The sequence below is a fragment of the Clinocottus analis genome, unplaced genomic scaffold, assembly GCF_023055335.1.
Source record: "Clinocottus analis isolate CAN_PGR_092001 unplaced genomic scaffold, fCliAna1.0.p SCAF_22, whole genome shotgun sequence".
NCBI classification, from domain to species: Eukaryota; Metazoa; Chordata; class Actinopteri; order Perciformes; family Cottidae; genus Clinocottus; species Clinocottus analis.
The window spans coordinates 1,471,713-1,489,624 of NW_027175954.1; the positions used below are offsets into that span (position 1 = coordinate 1,471,713).

Sequence of the window (17,912 nt, forward strand, 5' to 3'; positions counted from 1 at the left end):
CAGGCCGCTGAGCGGAAAGTTCTCCTTTTATGGAAAGGGGCTGCAGCGCCGGCTCACATAAAACCCTGCAATTTATTGGCCTCCATTGCAGTCAGGTTCAGACACTAAACCCTACCGGAGTGTAGCGCGCAGTCACAGCCCTCCTAAGCCGATAACCCTCCTCCCTCAAAACAGGTAAGACACAACCGCGAGACGAGGAAGTTTGGGCGTGATTTTGATTCAAATGCACTTTATTCAACGTATGCGTGCATGCGTGTGTTTGTGTGTGTGATATTGCAGCGTGCATGTTCATGACACGAGGTTTCTTTTTTTTTTCTTTTCATGTTGGAACAGCTAACTTAAATTTGGTCATTCATAGATTTTAAATGTTTTTGATAATTGGTACAGTTTTCGGGGGTGGTATCCACTCTGATACTTGTGTATCGTTGTGTGTGTCTGTGTCGGCATGCTGTAGTTTATATATCTCTGATGGTTTAACTAATAACCCGGGCTCTCCACGCTGTCATCACTTCATCAGTTGAACAAATAAGACGTTTAAAATGACGTGAGATGGCTTGACCTTCTCGTTTACATGTAAGCATCCGCTCTGGCTTTGACACGCTGTCTGGGTCTGGTCTCAGATTTCACACACACACACACACCCACACACACACAGATTGCATACACCGATTTAATTTATAATACAGAAATATGACAGTACAATACGTCACTTCATTAGAAGTTGAATTAACTATGGTGACCAGGACACAAAGGAACACCTGATGACTGACGGGTGGAAATAATTGACCTTTTTAAAAAAAAAAAAAACTCTTTTTAAAGCGACAGTTTTGTGGCGGTTCCGACTGAGGGAGTGGCCTTGCTGTGTGTGTGCGTGTGTGTGTGTGTCTACATGTGTGTGTCGGGTTGATGTTAAACTACACACGGACCGGGCTGCCCGTTGTCTCTCAGCTGCTGCTCTCTCTTGCCTTATATGGGCATGGCCAGCCCGAGTGGTGAAGCAGCCTTTTGTCTCTGCTCTTGGCTCTGGACTGGGACCTGCGCCACTGCGACATCCAGCGTCCAGTCTCCATCACGACAAGGCTTTTTTTTTTTTTACCCAGTTGATGTGTGCCAGATGTAAACTCACGACTGTCACACACAGAGCTTCAGTGTTCAACATTATCTCACCACCCCCACCCTTCTCTTTGTGTCCCTCCTCTCTGCCCAGAAAATGGAAGACGATATCGCCGCCCTCGTTGTTGACAACGGATCCGGTATGTGCAAAGCTGGCTTTGCAGGAGACGATGCTCCACGTGCTGTGTTCCCCTCCATTGTTGGCCGCCCCAGACATCAGGTACAGCTTCCACATATTATAAAGGACAAAGCTTGTAAAAAGAACATCACATTCTCACATTTCTGTTGCATCTTGATTTTAAACTTCTTTTTTTTCTCTACTAGGGTGTGATGGTTGGTATGGGCCAGAAGGACAGCTATGTTGGCGACGAGGCCCAGAGCAAAAGGGGAATCCTGACCCTGAAGTACCCCATTGAGCACGGCATCGTGACCAACTGGGACGACATGGAGAAGATCTGGCATCACACCTTCTACAATGAGCTGAGAGTCGCCCCTGAGGAGCACCCAGTCCTGCTCACGGAGGCTCCCCTGAACCCCAAGGCCAACAGGGAAAAGATGACCCAGGTAAAGAGGGCTGACTCCGCCCACAACACTCACAGTAAAACCCTCTCGACTCACCTGCGGGGCGCCGCAGCAGGAACGTGTGTCGCCGCTCAGGCGTTTCTTCCTCTGCTCAATCTGTCCGTTTCCTCTTCCTGCTCCTTTAATCTCCAGGTCTCTTTCACCCTGTGCTGATCTTTTCATCTCTGCGGAAGCTTCAGGTTTCTATCTCTCTGCACTGTGATGCATCAGGGTTGACTTTGTTGCAGCATGGTCACTGCTGTGTTCAAATCAGGCTAGTTTTCTACTTGAGTAGACAAGAGTCTTAACTACACTGGTGTCTGCATGATGCACCAGATGACCTTAAAGCAGCTTGTTGCAGACAACAGAACTAAAAGTTATTCAACAACTGGGTTTCATGTGGCGTTTATACTCTAAACAGGCCAGGTGTGCTGTGCTTTTCTGTACTAACCCAGACTTTATTACATTTAGGTGGCATTGACTCACATCTAGTCTCTTCTCTCCTCCAGATCATGTTCGAGACCTTCAACACCCCTGCCATGTACGTGGCCATCCAGGCTGTGCTGTCCCTGTACGCCTCCGGTCGTACCACCGGTATCGTCATGGACTCTGGAGACGGTGTGACTCACACAGTGCCCATCTATGAAGGTTACGCCCTGCCCCACGCCATCCTCAGGTTGGACCTGGCTGGCAGAGACCTCACTGACTACCTCATGAAGATCCTGACTGAGAGGGGATACAGCTTCACCACCACAGGTTGGCACACAAACTCCCAACTAGACTACAAATTCATATTTAAAGCATAGTGGGGGGAAACTGATGCGAAACAGCAACCTGGGACTGACTCCAAAATGTCTTCTCTTGTCTTACAGCTGAGCGTGAGATTGTGCGTGACATTAAGGAGAAGTTGTGCTACGTTGCACTGGACTTTGAGCAAGAAATGGGCACTGCTGCCTCCTCTTCATCCCTGGAGAAGAGCTACGAGCTGCCCGACGGACAGGTCATCACCATCGGAAACGAGCGTTTCCGTTGCCCCGAGGCCCTCTTCCAGCCCTCTTTCCTCGGTAGGTGCAGTCCGGGAAACGACTGCAGAGAGGGATAAACTGTTGTGAAGCATATGGGGGGGTTGTCATCAAGTGGAACATAAAACTCACTTCCTCCTTTCCAACCTCTCACAGGTATGGAGTCTTGCGGTATCCATGAAACCACCTTCAACAGCATCATGAAGTGCGACGTGGACATCCGTAAGGACCTGTATGCCAACACTGTGATGTCCGGCGGTACCACCATGTACCCTGGCATCGCTGACCGTATGCAGAAGGAAATCACTTCCCTGGCACCCACCACCATGAAGATCAAGGTATAACTAGTCTTCAATTAAAAAAGATTCATGGCAAACAATATGGTGTTGCAGAAGCCCTAAACTTCTAGTGCCACTTGGTGGACAAACATGATTTAATTCAAGCGCTCTTGCTTGTCTTTTAGCTTCTCGTACATTTAATTGACTTGCCACCTTTCTTTTCTCTTGCCTCTTGCAGATCATCGCTCCCCCAGAGAGGAAGTACTCCGTATGGATCGGCGGCTCCATCCTGGCCTCCCTGTCCACCTTCCAGCAGATGTGGATCAGCAAGCAGGAGTACGACGAGTCCGGCCCCAGCATTGTCCACAGGAAGTGCTTCTAAACAGACTTGTCAGGCCCCCTTCCATCCCCCCCGAAACACACACTGCTACAAACCCAAACGACTGGCTCGGCATGCATGCCTACACCAACACACTGTATGCTGAGCCCGTAACGCCACTTCCCATTTTCCCTCATCACTATGGCTATGGCACCATGCCCCCTGATGGGGAGAAACTCTGCAGGAAGTACAGAGCGTCCCAGGCGGTGTGAATGTGTGAGGAACATGATGTCCATTGTCGTGTTTGTGTAGGTCATTCCAGATGTGTTTGTTCACCACCTTATTTGCCTCTATGAAGGTTTTTCTCTGGTGGGCCCACTGCCCAGCAGACATAGTATTGCTTATGTAAATTATGTAATCTTTTGTTTTTGTACTTTCAGCCTTAACCAATACTTGGTCCAGTTTGTTTGTCATTATGCAAAAGACAAAGCTTCTACCTTGTATGGGGGTGTGAGAAGGATTGTGCCGGGGGCTTCAAGCCTCCGGTGAACACAACAACCCAATAAAGCGCACATGTCTGAGATTCCAGTCGGTCTACTTGGTGTTTGTTCAGCTAAGAATTTACATTGTGTCAATTGCACGCTTTACTTTAAGTTGCTTTACACTCTGAAGCTTAAAGGTCACCGTTTGCCTTGTCTCAGTAAATAAAACACCTGCTGCTGTATTCCACGTAGTTGCTTCAGTTTCATTGTCCTGGTGTCACTGTCATGGCTTACTAGTTTACTATAACTGTCAAATTTGCAGTGATTGTTGTATACTAGGGATGACTCAAAAGGTTTATTTAATTGCCAAGGTCACTCCACAAAGTACAATTGGACTAAATTATCACTTTAGTCAAATCACTATGAAATGTTGTTGCCTACTTAACAGAAGTGCATTCTTGAATTTGCAGCAAGTAAGCTGGAACAAAACAATCTGTCAACGGCTATGAACAATATTTAAAGTCTTGAAGATTATGTTATACATACTTTTGGTCCATCTATAAAACCTGTCAGCAACCTAGTGGTGTGTAGCAGGTCAGTCAACTAAATACACTTCTGCTTCCCTTTTGAGCATGTTGGAGAACTACACTGGCTTTTAGTCCAACTAAGAGCTACTCCAATCAATACTGTGCTTTCCTACATGTCAAAATAATTTAACGTTTTTTTATACTAATACATTCAGAACAGGTTTAGAATTTATACTTAAAATAACTTGGAGGCAACAGTTTACAAAGTCATTATGTAAAGCATAGACTATAAAAACTGAAATGTCATTGAAATGTCACCAATGGGTTTGTGCACTTGTATTCCATTGCTGCCAATTAATCCCCCTAAATGTTACTCAGTGCTAACAGCCACCTCTTGGTATGAAACCTTTAGTTGCAGTGCCATTGTGGACATCTAAATTAATGAGAAGTAATTACATACTAGATATATGGAAAGGACTGCTAACAAGTCATATGTTGTATTGAAATATTAAGAGGTCACATTAACACATTTTAATAAAACATAATTTCATGGTTTGAGCCGTATTTACCGCTTGTACAGAAATACAAGAATCCCATAATGTAATATCATACTGACAAAGCTCCTTTGGCTGCCTAATTAATAATTATATATATATATATATATATATATATATATATATATATATATATATTAATGCCGTAATTGTACCACTGTAATATTTTTTTAAATTATATTTTAATTTTAATTGTATTATCAATTTTGTTTAACTATCTTTCATACCTGGCAATTTACACTTGTTTGAAGGATATTTGAAATTAAAGTCTTGTTGTGAAAAATGAAAAAAATCCTTTAAAAACATAAATTAAAACAAATCAGAACTTCTTTTTCGGACAAACCGGAAGTATGTCCGTCACTGACAGACTTCCGTCCCTGTGCAGCAGCGAACGTGGTCCGTCCTGTCAACGGGTGGATGTGACACCCGGTAACACCGCCTATGGTTTTACGGAAAGCGGTTTCATCGGAAAATGAAGCGCTGGGCGGCCGGATGAACATCTAAAAATCAAATTAAAATAAAACTAATCCCGGTGATCATGAGCGGGACCGTGAGAGGGATTTCAGAGGACATGGACCGACAAATTGTACAGGTGAGAAAACCGAGAAAACCTCGACAAGCCGTTTACATTTAACGGTGCCGCTTGGCAACTGAACTGACGTTAGCTAACATTAACGCGACGTTAGGTCAGACCGTCACAGATTCCTGCTAAAATGTTCAACCAAGTTTGGTTCATACGTTTGGACCGTGTAGTAAGACACTGATATCAACGCGTTTGACCATTGCTACAATATGTCGCTGGTAATGACATCATCTTTTAATCCATATTTGTACTATTGTTGTAAGCGTTTCCGCCTATTGATACTTCCAACTATGACGCTGGTTAATAAGGGAACTGTATAAGACAGAGCACTATTAATACATGGGATTGTATGTTTGTAATATCCATGTCGTTGTCATGTATTTAATATTATTCAAAAGTCAGTTGAGGTATGTAAAATATTGAAATGTAACAATATCATAACCAGAAAGGATTTTTAGCAAATCCAACTAATGTATTAATACTCCCAAATAACTGATACTGATGCAAAATGATATATACATACATAAACAGTGTGTCGTATAGCAGTCCCACTAATAGTTTGCAGCATTGTCTACTATGGCTGAATACTACAGACATTAAATGGAGAGCTACCCCAGTATAAATGATAAATTGTCATAAAATAGGGTCTCAATACCAACTGATATCTCTTTGTTGGACCTCAAATATAAAATACCAAGAATTGGGAGTTGATACCATCAGGATTTTGCAGCATCTTGGCCGATATGGTGATTCTACCTAAATACACAGAGGGTCTAAAATACTTTAACCGTGACACAGCTTGCTCTTTGTCTCAGGCTGTATTTGATGAGGACACAATATCCTCCACTTCAGTGGGGATGTCAGATTTGTCCGATGAGATCCTGCTGTGCATCCTCCGCCATGTTCCAGTGTGTGACCTGGTGCGGAACGTGACGAACGTCTGCCACAAGTTACACACACTGTGCCACGATAAGACCCTGCTCACGAACGTCAGCCTGTCTGAGGAGTATCTGGTAAAGCTGTTGAATACATTTTTACTGACTTTTTCCTTCATATTTTGAACTGATGAAGCATGTTTCAGCATTATTTAAGACGAAGTTATCTCTTACAATTTTCTATTAATCTTGAAGTTAATGCATGTCTGTGTGTGTGGATCTTTCTGTATATCTTGAAAGCATTTCTTCAACGACACAGTGGAGTATTTGTTGCACTCTAACAGCTGGATTTAATAAAATGAGTCCTTTGTTTCCTCCAGGCTGACGATCTATTGGTTCGCCACATATTGAAGCGGTTGGCCAATCACGTCCAGTCTCTCAGCCTGAACGGTTGCTACTGGCTGGCTGGCTCTACAATGGAGCTTCTCGCTCGCTGCAGAGGAGTCACGCACCTCGATGTCACCGGCTGTCGCCTCACTTCCCTGCGTCTCTCCCGTCTCCTCTCCTCCCTCTCTCTGCTCAGATCCCTCGCTTTTGACGTGACGCCAGGCTTCAACTCGGCCCAGCTCAGTTCGGAGGCCGTGGATTCACTGAGCCGCCTGTCAGAGCTCAGACAGACACTTTTGACGCCGAGTTATGGTGTGGTGCCGTGTTGCGCCCAACTCCGCAAGTAAGGATTTGTCAAGATTACTGAGATCTCACAGTTTTGGTGCTTGATGAAAAGGAACGAGATCACCAACAAGATCACAGTTCACCCCGAGCTGAACATGATTGTCTGTAGCAATAAAAGTCAGAGGGTCCCCATAGTCACCAGGATGTATCCTCTGGGGACCATGTCTACAAAGTTGTGTGCCGATTCATCACCGCCATAGTCATCTTTTGCTAGCACGGCTAAAATGCATAAGTGCAATGCCTCACCTGCTCGTGCTTTGTGTCACAATCAAATCTTAAAGTTATTTATTTCCGAAACGCAATTGATAAAAATGCCAATTTGCAGTTACTTGTCACTTCAGAGCACACTTCTGGTCTGGTGATGTCAGCCCAGACATCAGCCCACTGAATGGTCCATTAGTTGAGTTTAGCGACGCTACGCTAATAGAACTGGCGTTCACGTTCTTGACGCTTTGTGTAAGGACTTTGTGTCACTATTTTACTGCTCCATTGTTGAATGTGTGTCTGTGCCTTGCAGGCTGATGCTGCAGTTTGACATCTCAGATGTGACCAGAGAGGGTATCGGTGTTTGCTGTCAGTTAATGATGGGTCAGAGCAGTGTGCCGCATTACCAGCAGCTGGAGGAGTTCACTGCCAGGCTGGCTCCGGGGGATGTGAGTAGCGTGCATGTGCAGTACTATGCTCTCGTATATATAGATATCTACAGTACGCACTTTAATACTGTGTGGTCTGTAATAAGTGTGTCTGTGTGTTCACGTCCTTAGGTCAACCAGACCTTGCTCCTCCTCTACTTGGCAGTGTTCAGCGTGCATGTGCCGAAGCGTCTCCGAGTTTTCCTCGTGTCGATTCCTGGCCCAAACCCGGCGCACTGGCCCGCTGCTCCCTCGCTGGCCCAGAGCTTAGGCCAGCGCGGGGACCTGGAGGCCCTGCAGCTCCCTCGGTCCTGGCTGGATTCCTTGTCCCTAAAGCGAGCCCTGGAGGGAAACAGTCCGAAGCACCTGAGCTTCAGCCGCTGCCCGGCGCTGTGGCCTCAGGTGTTCCAGTCGTTGCTGGAGGGCGGAGTCAAAGACGCCACGCAGCTGACCAGCCTGAACCTCAGCGGGATCAACAAGGTCCTGTACTCGGAGTGCAGAAGCGTGGAGGATCAGCTGGTTCCTGCGACCATGAGCCGATTGGCAGTCGGCTGTTCCAACGTGAAACAACTGAACCTGATGCACACACACTATCATCACGAACACTCCACTGGGCTGGCTGGGGAAACACACCTGTGCGCCAGCTTGGCCAAACTCGCACACCTGCGCTCTCTCACTCTGCCTGCCTGCGCTCTGTCGGACGGCTTGAACACACTTCAAATCAGTACAAACGACACGTCTCCCTCTCCGTTGTTCCTAGGGCTGAAGAAGCCTCCACGTCTGGGGATCCAGAATTTCAAGCCCAATACAGAGTCCACTCTGTCGGGGGACAGCGTTTCAGGGCTCATGCTGCTCTTAGCCGGCTGCCCTTTTTTAGAGACCCTAGAGCTCATTGGTCCGGGCTTTGTCTCCGCGCTGCCTCGGCTTGAGCCTTGCACTCGCGCCAGCGTGGAGCCTCGGGGCATGTGTGCGTGGGCCCGAGGAGTCGGCGACGCACACTTGGCGGCGCTTGGGGCTTTGCCTCGATTACATCGTCTGACTCTGGCTGGGCTCCCCGGGGTGCTCAGGGGGACAGGGCTGTTACAGCTGACCTGGCAGTGCAAAGACCTACAGGTACTGTCCGTTGCCAACATGGGATCACTAAAAACCATGAACTACACCCCTGCCTTGCTGGACACACTCAAACAGTGCACGCAGCTACGAGAACTCAGGTTAGAGAATGTCTTTGTGGACCCTTTATTTACTGAATTACTAAACTCTGCTGTCATAATTATTAGTATATGTCCCTTTTAGTTAACAGATTGTCCATCTTTCCAGTAAAATATGTATTTATCAGTTCTAATATTTCATTTATTATTTGAATAATATAATCTGAATGTTAGTTTTCATCAGTGGGGTGTTCAGAAGATTCGGAACCACCTAACCGATCAGCTTACTTTGTAAAAATCTATATAATCTCTAAAGAAAATAAATGTGATGAAAATTAAGAATTAGCAAATTGTATTTTTCCAGGTAATAATAAGAAACCCCAAACTGAAAAAACCAACATTCAGATGTACCTTGTCGTGTGATGGAGGGTTGTTGTTTTTCATGTTAAGTTCTTCCTTTATTCACTACAAAATGAGAGCAGAACATCAGTCTGATTACATTTAATGAAAAGAGGTCCCGTCTGCTCAGCTCTCTGTGTTTCTGAACATTGTGTGTCTGTGCCTCAGGTTGGAGCAGCCCTACCTGAACGCCAGCGCGTCCTTCTTTGAGGCTCTGTCCTGCTGCTCCCGCCTGCAGCGCCTCTGCCTTATCTCACGCAGCGGTACCTTCGACCCGTCGGCCGCAGAAACCTTCATGGAGCGATGCTCCCACGTCATCATGTGCCACATGTTCATGGGTGGCACCTTAGTGGCTTGTCGCACTCTGCAGAAAGCTCTGCTGGACAGGTCAGTGCTTTTTTGTGTAAAGACAAATCCTCAAACATTTAAGGGATAGTTTGGATTTTGTTTTGAAGAGGAGTTGAATGAGGTACTCGGCCATAGTCGGCGTAGAACCTACAGAAGATGTCGACAGGAGTTATGGCACAGAGGAAAAGCAATGTACTGCTGTGGATGGGGGCAGACCGCCAAAATAAAAGTCCCATGTAAAAAAACTACAAATAATCCAAATCAGGTAAAGTGTGCCCTACGTTTAGGATTATACATCATGAATCCCTTTCCGACAGGAACCAAAGCCTTATTTTAAGATGACGTTAAAGCCACGAGACTTCATTGACAAAAACAGTAATTTAACCTCGCAAAACACAAAGGTTGCTGGTATCCCACTGCCTTGCTCAGTTAGTTCAAGGGCACAAACAAACTAACCGATCGAGGCGGCGGTAGACCGTCAGCCTTTCTGTGAGGAAAAATGACTGTTTTTGTCCAGAGAGCATGGATGTACATAAGCACCTCATTATACCCACTTGAAAAATTATGACCAATTATGTTCCTCGTGTTCTCTCTCTCTCCGTTAGATTTTCAAGGGATCGCTCGGCTCTGAGCGTGGTCATCTATCCGTTGCAGCATGAAGACCTGCCCTCAGTCATCAGAGACATCCCACTAACACTGCTGGACAGGATCACTTTGTTCCAGAGCCACGTGGCCCAACCGCCACATCTATCCCCATTGTGACATCACCAGAAAGCGTGATTGGTGCTCAACAGCTGCTCCGACCCATTTTATTCTGCAGGAAATAAAAAAAGTCACTCATTGAAAGACTGATTGTCATCTGCACAGCGATTTCTGTGTTCTGTGTTTCACCAACAACGGTTTCAAGCTGCTCGACAACAATCATCATCATCATCATCAATCATGATTGTTTTCATTTACCTGACAAAATAATAACGGTCTTCAAAGGGTAATTTGCCGGGAAAGAGTTTATTGTTCCAGGACTTTCCCCATTTGTTGCCGTTGGGGTTCTCAAATGAGGCCTTTCAATCATAAATAATGTCTGTTACTACATCGATCTGTTACTTTGAAAATAAGTGCCAAAAATATAAATGAAGGGATGTATTTGTTCAGATAGTTCTGAATCAAATGATGTTGTAATAAACTCCATTGAAATGATGCACGTATTGTCTGTGTAGCATTATTGTCGTGATTTTTTGCATTGTGTTTTATCCACTGGCAGGGAGCGCTAGATTGTCCTGCATCACTGTTTGACTGGACCTCTAGTCCAGGTCACACAGCTGGGCCGAGTCTATGACCCACAGTCCTGGGTAGAGCGGCTCAGTGAACGTGGTCTCGACTCTGTGCAGCAGCTGCAGCGCCGCGTCACAGACGCAGTAGTAGGTCAGACTCCCGGCCTCGTGATCGAGGTACACGCCGACTCTGGAGGACCGAGGCTCCGGCACCGCGGCCTCCTCATCCTTGTGCCTGAAAAACTTTGTGTTCCCGTTGATGTCTAAACTCCAGGATTTGTCGTTGCAGCCGAACGCGCACTCGGCGTAATAGTCCGATCTGCCGAGATCTTTGTACGCCACCGCTATTTCAACAGACCCGTTGAACTCCACCTCCCAGTAGCAGCGTCCAGACAGACCCTCTCGACACAGCACCTGATAGAGGTGAGAGAACCTGTCCGGGTGCTCCGGGTACTCCTGCACTGTATCTGTGAGCTCCACCTTTCTGTTCCCCTCAGACAGAACCATCTCTCTGTACGCCGTGTTTGGGTCCAGGGTGAGGCGACGGTAATCTGCGAGATTAGATTAGAGAGTTCTTTATTAGTCCCGCAGTGGAGAAATGTACAGCATTACAGCAGCAAACTGGGTGAAGTGCACACAAGAGAATAAACACAAGAGAATAAACAGTCCAAAAGAGGAGAGGGAGATGTGGGTTGACGAACAAACGCGGACGAGTCATTTCATTTACACACCTGAAACTAATGTTGTATTCAAGGGACGGATCAGAACTCTTAACTGGCATGATTTAAAAAAGTGTCTGTTTAAAGGAATAATTTGACATTTTGGGAAATCGGCTAATTCGCTTTCTTGCAGAGAGGTCCAACAGATTAAACGAGATGATTGCTACCACTCTCATTTGTCCTATAAGTATGAAACCAGACCGGAAACAAGGGGAAATGGCTTATATTTAATATATGTCCATTTAATTATAAAACTATGGCAATGAGCTGAACTGCATGTTCAATATTTATCCTGAAGAGCAACTGATTTCCATGGCATGTCACAGTTAACTGTTTGTTTTGCAGTCTGTTTTTTGTTTTTTTTGGATATAAAAAGACTCACATTTGATGAAGTCTGCTCTCGTCTGAGGTTCATCGCTCTGTGAAGCATCTGACACACACACACACACACACACACACACAAATTCAGCGTCTCATTTGTATAAATACTACTTTTAAAGTATCTCTGAGGAAAGGTGCTAATATGTAGAGCTAAAATCATCAACACACCAATATGAAGGATATTTTCCAACATGATGAGAACAAATTATAATTTAGTTTGAATTTGATCAACAATCTGGATGAAATGATAACACTAACGTGTTTTTTTATTAAACAAAGTTCAGTCATGCGGGCTGCAGGTACATTTGTATAGTGGGTGTGCTGTTTACCTGGAGCAGGCATGGCGTTAAATACAGGATGGGAAGGAACTTGCGGATCTTGTTCTGAGATTTTCTGCATATAAATTAATATTAGTATTGTGTTGCTTGGGTAGAATGCAGTACATTGTCAAACACTGTGAAGCTAAAATACATTTTATTGCGGTATGCCCACATTCACTTAATTGTTCTATTATATTTTCTATAACTTCTGAAAATCAGGATTCAAAGAATCCTCTGCAGGATATCATTTTTGATTGTAAAATACTGCTCCCCTAATTCAATTTTTGTTGAACTCTCTAAAACAGTTGTGTTAGAGATATTACTCTATTCATTTATACAATATTATTAATAGTATAAAGGAGCCCTGAGCATCTCAGGGTTTAAAAATATTTGGAAACATTAACAATAAAGTTATTCCCTCAAAACCATAGATCACAAATCAAACTTCAGCAACTAGATTATTCACATGATGCTCTTATTTTGTGACTGACGTTTTAATTACTACAATAAATGACTGTCTTTGAAAAGCACATTTCTTGACTTGAACTTTGGAGCCTCCTGCTGAGACAAGTTGGCACACTGTTGTATGGCTTTTCTTACTTGGAAATAATGTTGACAGATGATATAACCTACTTCCGCGCTCTGATATTAAATGCCTTCAACACATCTAAGTGTGTCATAATTTATCAGAATTAAACACACATGATAACACAGATTTGAGTTCAAATCATGTCTGAATAGTACGAGCGTGTAATGAGCCGCACACTATTAAAACGTGTTAAACACTTGTTATAACAAAACTATGTACTTTACCATTAATCCAGCTGCGGCTCTCTCTTCCATTGCTGTAACGCCGATTCAAAATTGTATCCCGGAGGCCGGTGTCGACCCTGACAAATGTGTCTCTTTTCTAAATAAATAAAACATACCTTTGAATATTCATATTTGCTCTGGCTCACCGTTTCCACCACCTTTTACCCCAGGAAGCCAACTTCATGACCAACTGTAGGGGCGGGGCGTAGATCTACCAGCAGGGACGCGAAGTCAACGGCTCAGGCATACGAATCGATTACCGATGTAGTCGATCGAAGTGTGACGTCCTATTCAGAGTAAATTAAGCTGTTTCAATAACTAATTTATCTCAGACACAATCTGTAATACGTTTCAACTCAATTAATGTCAGTTGGGATTAATTTCAAGGATTGAATCGCCAAAATCGGCGCTTTAAAATCATCGTTTTATAACTACTAGTCAGGTCTTGTGTAGTGTGTTTGTCATTGAAACATCGTGGTGCGCACAACATGACAGAAGCTACTTAGCTGCCCTGAAACTAGCATTTGTATGTTCAATTTGATTTTTTTTAAAGTGACGTCAGATTAAAATTGACGAACATGTTGACGTCCGTCGCCGGTTTGTGCGTGCGAAACGGGAGGAAAGTCTCTGTAGCGAAATTGTCCCTCTTTTCAACGGTTAGGACCTCGCAGACCCTCCATCTGACCGGGGGACGAGATGTGTCACGGCACCGGTCCTCCGGGCTCGTCCTCACACCGACTCCCTGGCGGCTGCTATCCGCCAGAGCTGTGTCCCTATCAGCCGCTTCCCATGTGGGTGCAGACCCTCTGGGCTCCCTCTCAGCACCGACTCAAATGGACTCCACAGACCGGGAGAACTTCGGTTCCCTGTCCACCGACATGTCCTCCAGGAAGACGTTCAGGAAAATCAGCCCGCACCTCCAGGATCTGCGGTACCGGGAGCAGGACGAGGAGGTTGGAGATCGGGTGAAATCTCGCAAGAGGACTAACACACCGTACTGGTACTTCTTACAGTGCAAGAGGCTGATCAAAGAGAAAAAGGTGAATCCGTTTGAGCGGCTCTGTCCTCCTGTGTGTTAAACATTGTGTGTGTTTTAAACATCGTGTGTGTCCTCTCGCAGCTGCAGGAGGCCATGGACTTGTTCAGCAGAGACATGCTGAAGGCAGAGAAGCTGCAGCCGGAGGAGTTCAACTTCACTGTGCTGATAGGAGGCTGTGGTCGAGCTGGACAACTGAAGAGGGCCTTCAGACTCTACAATGATGTAGGATGCTATTTTTTTTACACACTATTCTCATGTGTATATGTTCATCAGGGCTTTGATCAAATTGGTTGTATTGTATATCAGTTTCCAGTCATACTTTCAGCTTAAATATCCAAGTTTTGCTTGTAGCCTACGATAAACAACGTTATGTAATAATTTGTGCGTGTCTTCCAGATGAAGAAGCGAGGTCTAGTTGCCAATGACGCCACCTACACCGCGCTGTTCAACGCCTGCGCTGAGTCCCCGTCCAAACAAGCCGGCCTCCATCAAGCCTTGGCGCTGGAGCAGGAACTCCGTCGCAACAACTACCCGCTCAACACCATCACGTACAACGCCCTCCTCAAGACGCACGCCGTCACCAACAACCTTCAGGCCTGTATTCACACCTTCCGGGTACGACACGGGGCCGACATCCGCAGGATCTGCTCACCGAATTGTCCGATTTCTATATGAGTGTTATGTATGTTTGTAGGAGATGATGCAGAACGGCCATGCTGTAACACAGAAGACGTTTCACTACCTGCTGATGGGCTGTTTGAAGGACAAAGAAACTGGATTCAGACTGGCTTTACAGGTAGAGACAAGATTTACAGCCACCTCACATTGGCACAAAATATGTTTGAAAGAATAGGCCGATTTACTTTGAGATTTTCCATGAAAAATTGCCAATCGTGAGAGAAACATGCTTCTATGTGGGGCCATCAGTACAACCTGAGTGATACTAGATTGGGGTGATTAATCAGAATGATCAACCATTCAGGAGACCGCAGACTGGCCGTGTCAGTACTCTCCGTTTCACAAATGTTGGACCAAAATCACACAATATGACTTGTTACCGTGACCTACTTTTGGGCAGCTGTGGCTCAAGAGGTGACGAGCGTCATCCTTTAATCAGAGGGATGGCGGTTCAATCCCGGCCAGCGCCTTTTCATCACGGCTCAGCTCCGCCACAATCAATGTATAAAATGTGTGTGTGACTGAGTAAAGTAGAAAAGCGCTATATAAATGCAGTCCTTTTAATATTTACAAACCACCCGGTTTAAAAAAAAAAAAACAGCATAAAATGATGCACAATAATATTGTTGTCATTGCGAAAAGTCAATATGCACCGTGCCTCTTTACCTTTATTTCAGGTGTGGCGCCAGATGCTGAGGTCCGGGATTCACCCAGACTCAAAGAACTATAACCTGCTCCTGCGTACTGCCAGAGACTGTGGGATTGGCGATGCTGCGCTGGCCACCAGCGTACTGCTGGGGCCCGACCAGCAGTACGAGAGAGAACGCGTGTCCAAAGGAAAGTCAGAGTCCAGACGGAAAGATGTAATAGACATTGACCTCCTGGAGAAGCAGTTGTTTATCCAAGCTGAAGCTCACAATGACAGTCAACAGGACAGCAGAGGCAGTGAGGAGGAGTCCCTCAGCGAAGACTCTGTCCATTTGGTGCCAGTCAGACAAAGAGACACCGCCTCACTGCCCGTCCACACAGCAGGTGATTCTACAGCTCCTAACCTGCTGGACGTCTTTGAGGGTAAGAGGGGGGGCGTGGTCTCCCTCGGCACCGTGGATGGAGCGTCGGATAGGCTCGCCCTCATCGGAGGAGCTGAAGGATTCCTGGAGAAGATGGCCGCCGGCCAACTCACTCCGGACCTCAGAACCATGACACTGTTGGGGGACACGATGGAGCCGGGACGCCAGTCTCTGCAGATGCTGCTGAAGGTCGCCAAGCAGCACCAAGTGAAGCTAGACGTCGCGTTCTTCAACACTGTGATTCGCAGAGCAGCCAGAGCTGGTGACCTGGAGGAGGCCAAGGTACAAACACACACACATCTTGTCAGGTTTCTCTGTCCTCACCAGTGGTGGAAAGTAACTAAGTACATTCACTCCATTATCATACTAAAATACATTTTTTTAAGGTCTTTTATTTACTTTGGTATTGCCATTTTCTGCTACTTAGTACTTCCAATCTTTTGTGAAAAATATTGCACTATTCTTTTGTTTGAGTGCATGTTTTTGATACCCGTCTTTCTCTTTCCAGGCCGTGTTGAGTGTGATGCGACAACGCCATGTGTCCGTGGATGTGAAGACGTTTGGAAGTCTGGCGTTGGGCTGCGAGCAGCAGCAGGACGGGCTGCAGCTGCTGAAAGACATTGAGGTGATGAAACTACTAACAGTCGGAATAGATGTTAGATTGAGGACTCGCCGTATATTTGTGTAATCAAGGACAGAAAATCATCTGCTATTCTGCCTCGGCTGCTTTTTCTATTTTCCATTTGTTGTATATTGATGTAAACACAGAGAACAAAGACAGTTCAACAAAATAAGTGTTGATTATTAACTGTAACATTGTCATATACTAACATCAGTAGTAATTGTATTAAGATTCATAGTAGTAGTACTACTGGAAGAACAATATTTGGACTTACTATTGTTATCTTTATGTGCGTTTATTGCAGGAGGCGGGACTTCAGCCTAACGTCCATGTGTTCTCTGCTCTGATTGGTCAAGCATCTCGGAGAATGGATTTTGTTTACCTCAAAACGATGCTCAAAAGCATGCGCAACATGAAGGTGTGGCCTAATGAGGTCATCATCAAACAGCTGGAGTTTGCCTCACAGTATCCTCCCAATTATGACCAGGTATATACAATGTTGAACTTGGCAATGTTGTGTTTTTACCTTATTCCCAACTGAATAACATCCCACTGATCGAAAGGGATACTGTTTATAAATGATGTATTGACTTATTCATACTTTATTTACGTTGACCCTCTCCTCCCCCTTGTCCTTCCTGCTTTCCATCAATCTCAGTTCAAGAATAGAAACAACTATCTGGTCAAAATCGATGGTTTTCGTGGTTACTACCAGCAGTGGCTGAGAGCAATGCCCGCTCAGGGCAGCGAGGACGACCAGGCGGAGCTGCAGTGTGAGACGGAGACCGACGGGCAGAAACCAGAAGTTGCAGATGGACTCACAGTGAGCCAAAGAAACCAGAGAGCCGCAGCAAGGAGATATAAGCCTCACAGCAAGAACAAGAGAAGCAGCACTTCTCTTTAACAGCATGGAGGATCTTCTTTTCTTTACTTGATCCTCTGTTGGTCTGTTTGTGTTCAGCTGTGTAACTCTGGATAGACTTCAGATCAACTTTGTAGCTCATGGACCTTCCTTCAGTGGACTTATGAAAGATGCGCCTTGAAAGTGTTGTAATCTGCATTGCAATTAAAGTCAAATTCATGTTTGAAACATAAATGTCACCGTAGTTATATATTTTTTTGAAACTCCAATGTTATTGTAGTTTGTTTAGTAAGTAAAACTTTAGTAATTCACTGGTCATTTTGCGATCAGTGTAGAAATGCACGCTTAAAACTGATCAAAAGCCGATGAATATAATCAATAATTTCGACCAAAAAAAGAATAAAACCTTAGAGCGGGGAGTTATACCTGTTGATGAAGTTACACCAGAGAAACACACACAATCTGGTATGTATTTGTGTATTTATTTATATGCGGTAACTCTACTGCACCATAAATCAGTCCAGCAGAGGGCGGTAATGCACCTAATGAGCTTTAAGTTTGCCG

The 17,912-nt window shown here is 45.1% G+C and overlaps 4 protein-coding genes across 6 annotated transcripts; 3 read left to right on the forward strand and 1 right to left on the reverse strand.

Moving 5' to 3' along the window:
• Positions 1-46: 46 nt before the first annotated feature.
• Positions 47-4,017, forward strand: actb1 (actin, beta 1). Its single transcript, XM_068588791.1, has 7 exons — positions 47-174; positions 1,208-1,333; positions 1,438-1,677; positions 2,184-2,430; positions 2,547-2,738; positions 2,853-3,034; positions 3,213-4,017. The coding sequence occupies exons 2-7, from the start codon at positions 1,211-1,213 to the stop codon at positions 3,354-3,356; spliced, it is 1,128 nt and encodes a 375-aa protein (XP_068444892.1). The 5' UTR covers positions 47-174; positions 1,208-1,210; the 3' UTR covers positions 3,357-4,017.
• Positions 4,018-5,230: 1,213 nt separating this feature from the next.
• On the forward strand, positions 5,231-10,431 carry fbxl18 (F-box and leucine-rich repeat protein 18). 2 transcript variants are annotated; one of them, XM_068589338.1, is made up of 7 exons: positions 5,231-5,448; positions 6,255-6,452; positions 6,695-7,044; positions 7,564-7,699; positions 7,811-8,889; positions 9,394-9,612; positions 10,179-10,431. In XM_068589338.1, the coding sequence occupies exons 1-7, from the start codon at positions 5,395-5,397 to the stop codon at positions 10,333-10,335; spliced, it is 2,193 nt and encodes a 730-aa protein (XP_068445439.1). In that variant the 5' UTR covers positions 5,231-5,394; the 3' UTR covers positions 10,336-10,431. The 2 variants fall into 2 exon arrangements, with proteins under 2 accessions (XP_068445439.1, XP_068445440.1); XM_068589339.1 differs by lacking the exon at positions 5,231-5,448 and adding an exon at positions 5,522-5,657.
• Positions 10,432-10,519: 88 nt separating this feature from the next.
• Positions 10,520-13,226, reverse strand: LOC137793274 (stonustoxin subunit beta-like). Its single transcript, XM_068589340.1, has 4 exons — positions 13,078-13,226; positions 12,274-12,337; positions 11,946-11,993; positions 10,520-11,395 (listed from the first exon to the last, which is right to left on the reverse strand). Exons 1-4 carry the CDS (start codon positions 13,105-13,107, stop codon positions 10,875-10,877), a joined length of 663 nt encoding a protein of 220 aa, XP_068445441.1. The 5' UTR covers positions 13,108-13,226; the 3' UTR covers positions 10,520-10,874.
• A 323-nt stretch (positions 13,227-13,549) lies between these two features.
• ptcd1 (pentatricopeptide repeat domain 1) lies at positions 13,550-17,582 on the forward strand. 2 transcript variants are annotated; one of them, XM_068588973.1, is made up of 8 exons: positions 13,550-14,117; positions 14,198-14,338; positions 14,513-14,731; positions 14,811-14,912; positions 15,472-16,146; positions 16,373-16,489; positions 16,791-16,973; positions 17,145-17,582. In XM_068588973.1, exons 1-8 carry the CDS (start codon positions 13,656-13,658, stop codon positions 17,388-17,390), a joined length of 2,145 nt encoding a protein of 714 aa, XP_068445074.1. In that variant the 5' UTR covers positions 13,550-13,655; the 3' UTR covers positions 17,391-17,582. The 2 variants fall into 2 exon arrangements, with proteins under 2 accessions (XP_068445074.1, XP_068445075.1); XM_068588974.1 differs by having other exon boundaries at positions 14,204-14,338.
• Positions 17,583-17,912: the final 330 nt, after the last annotated feature.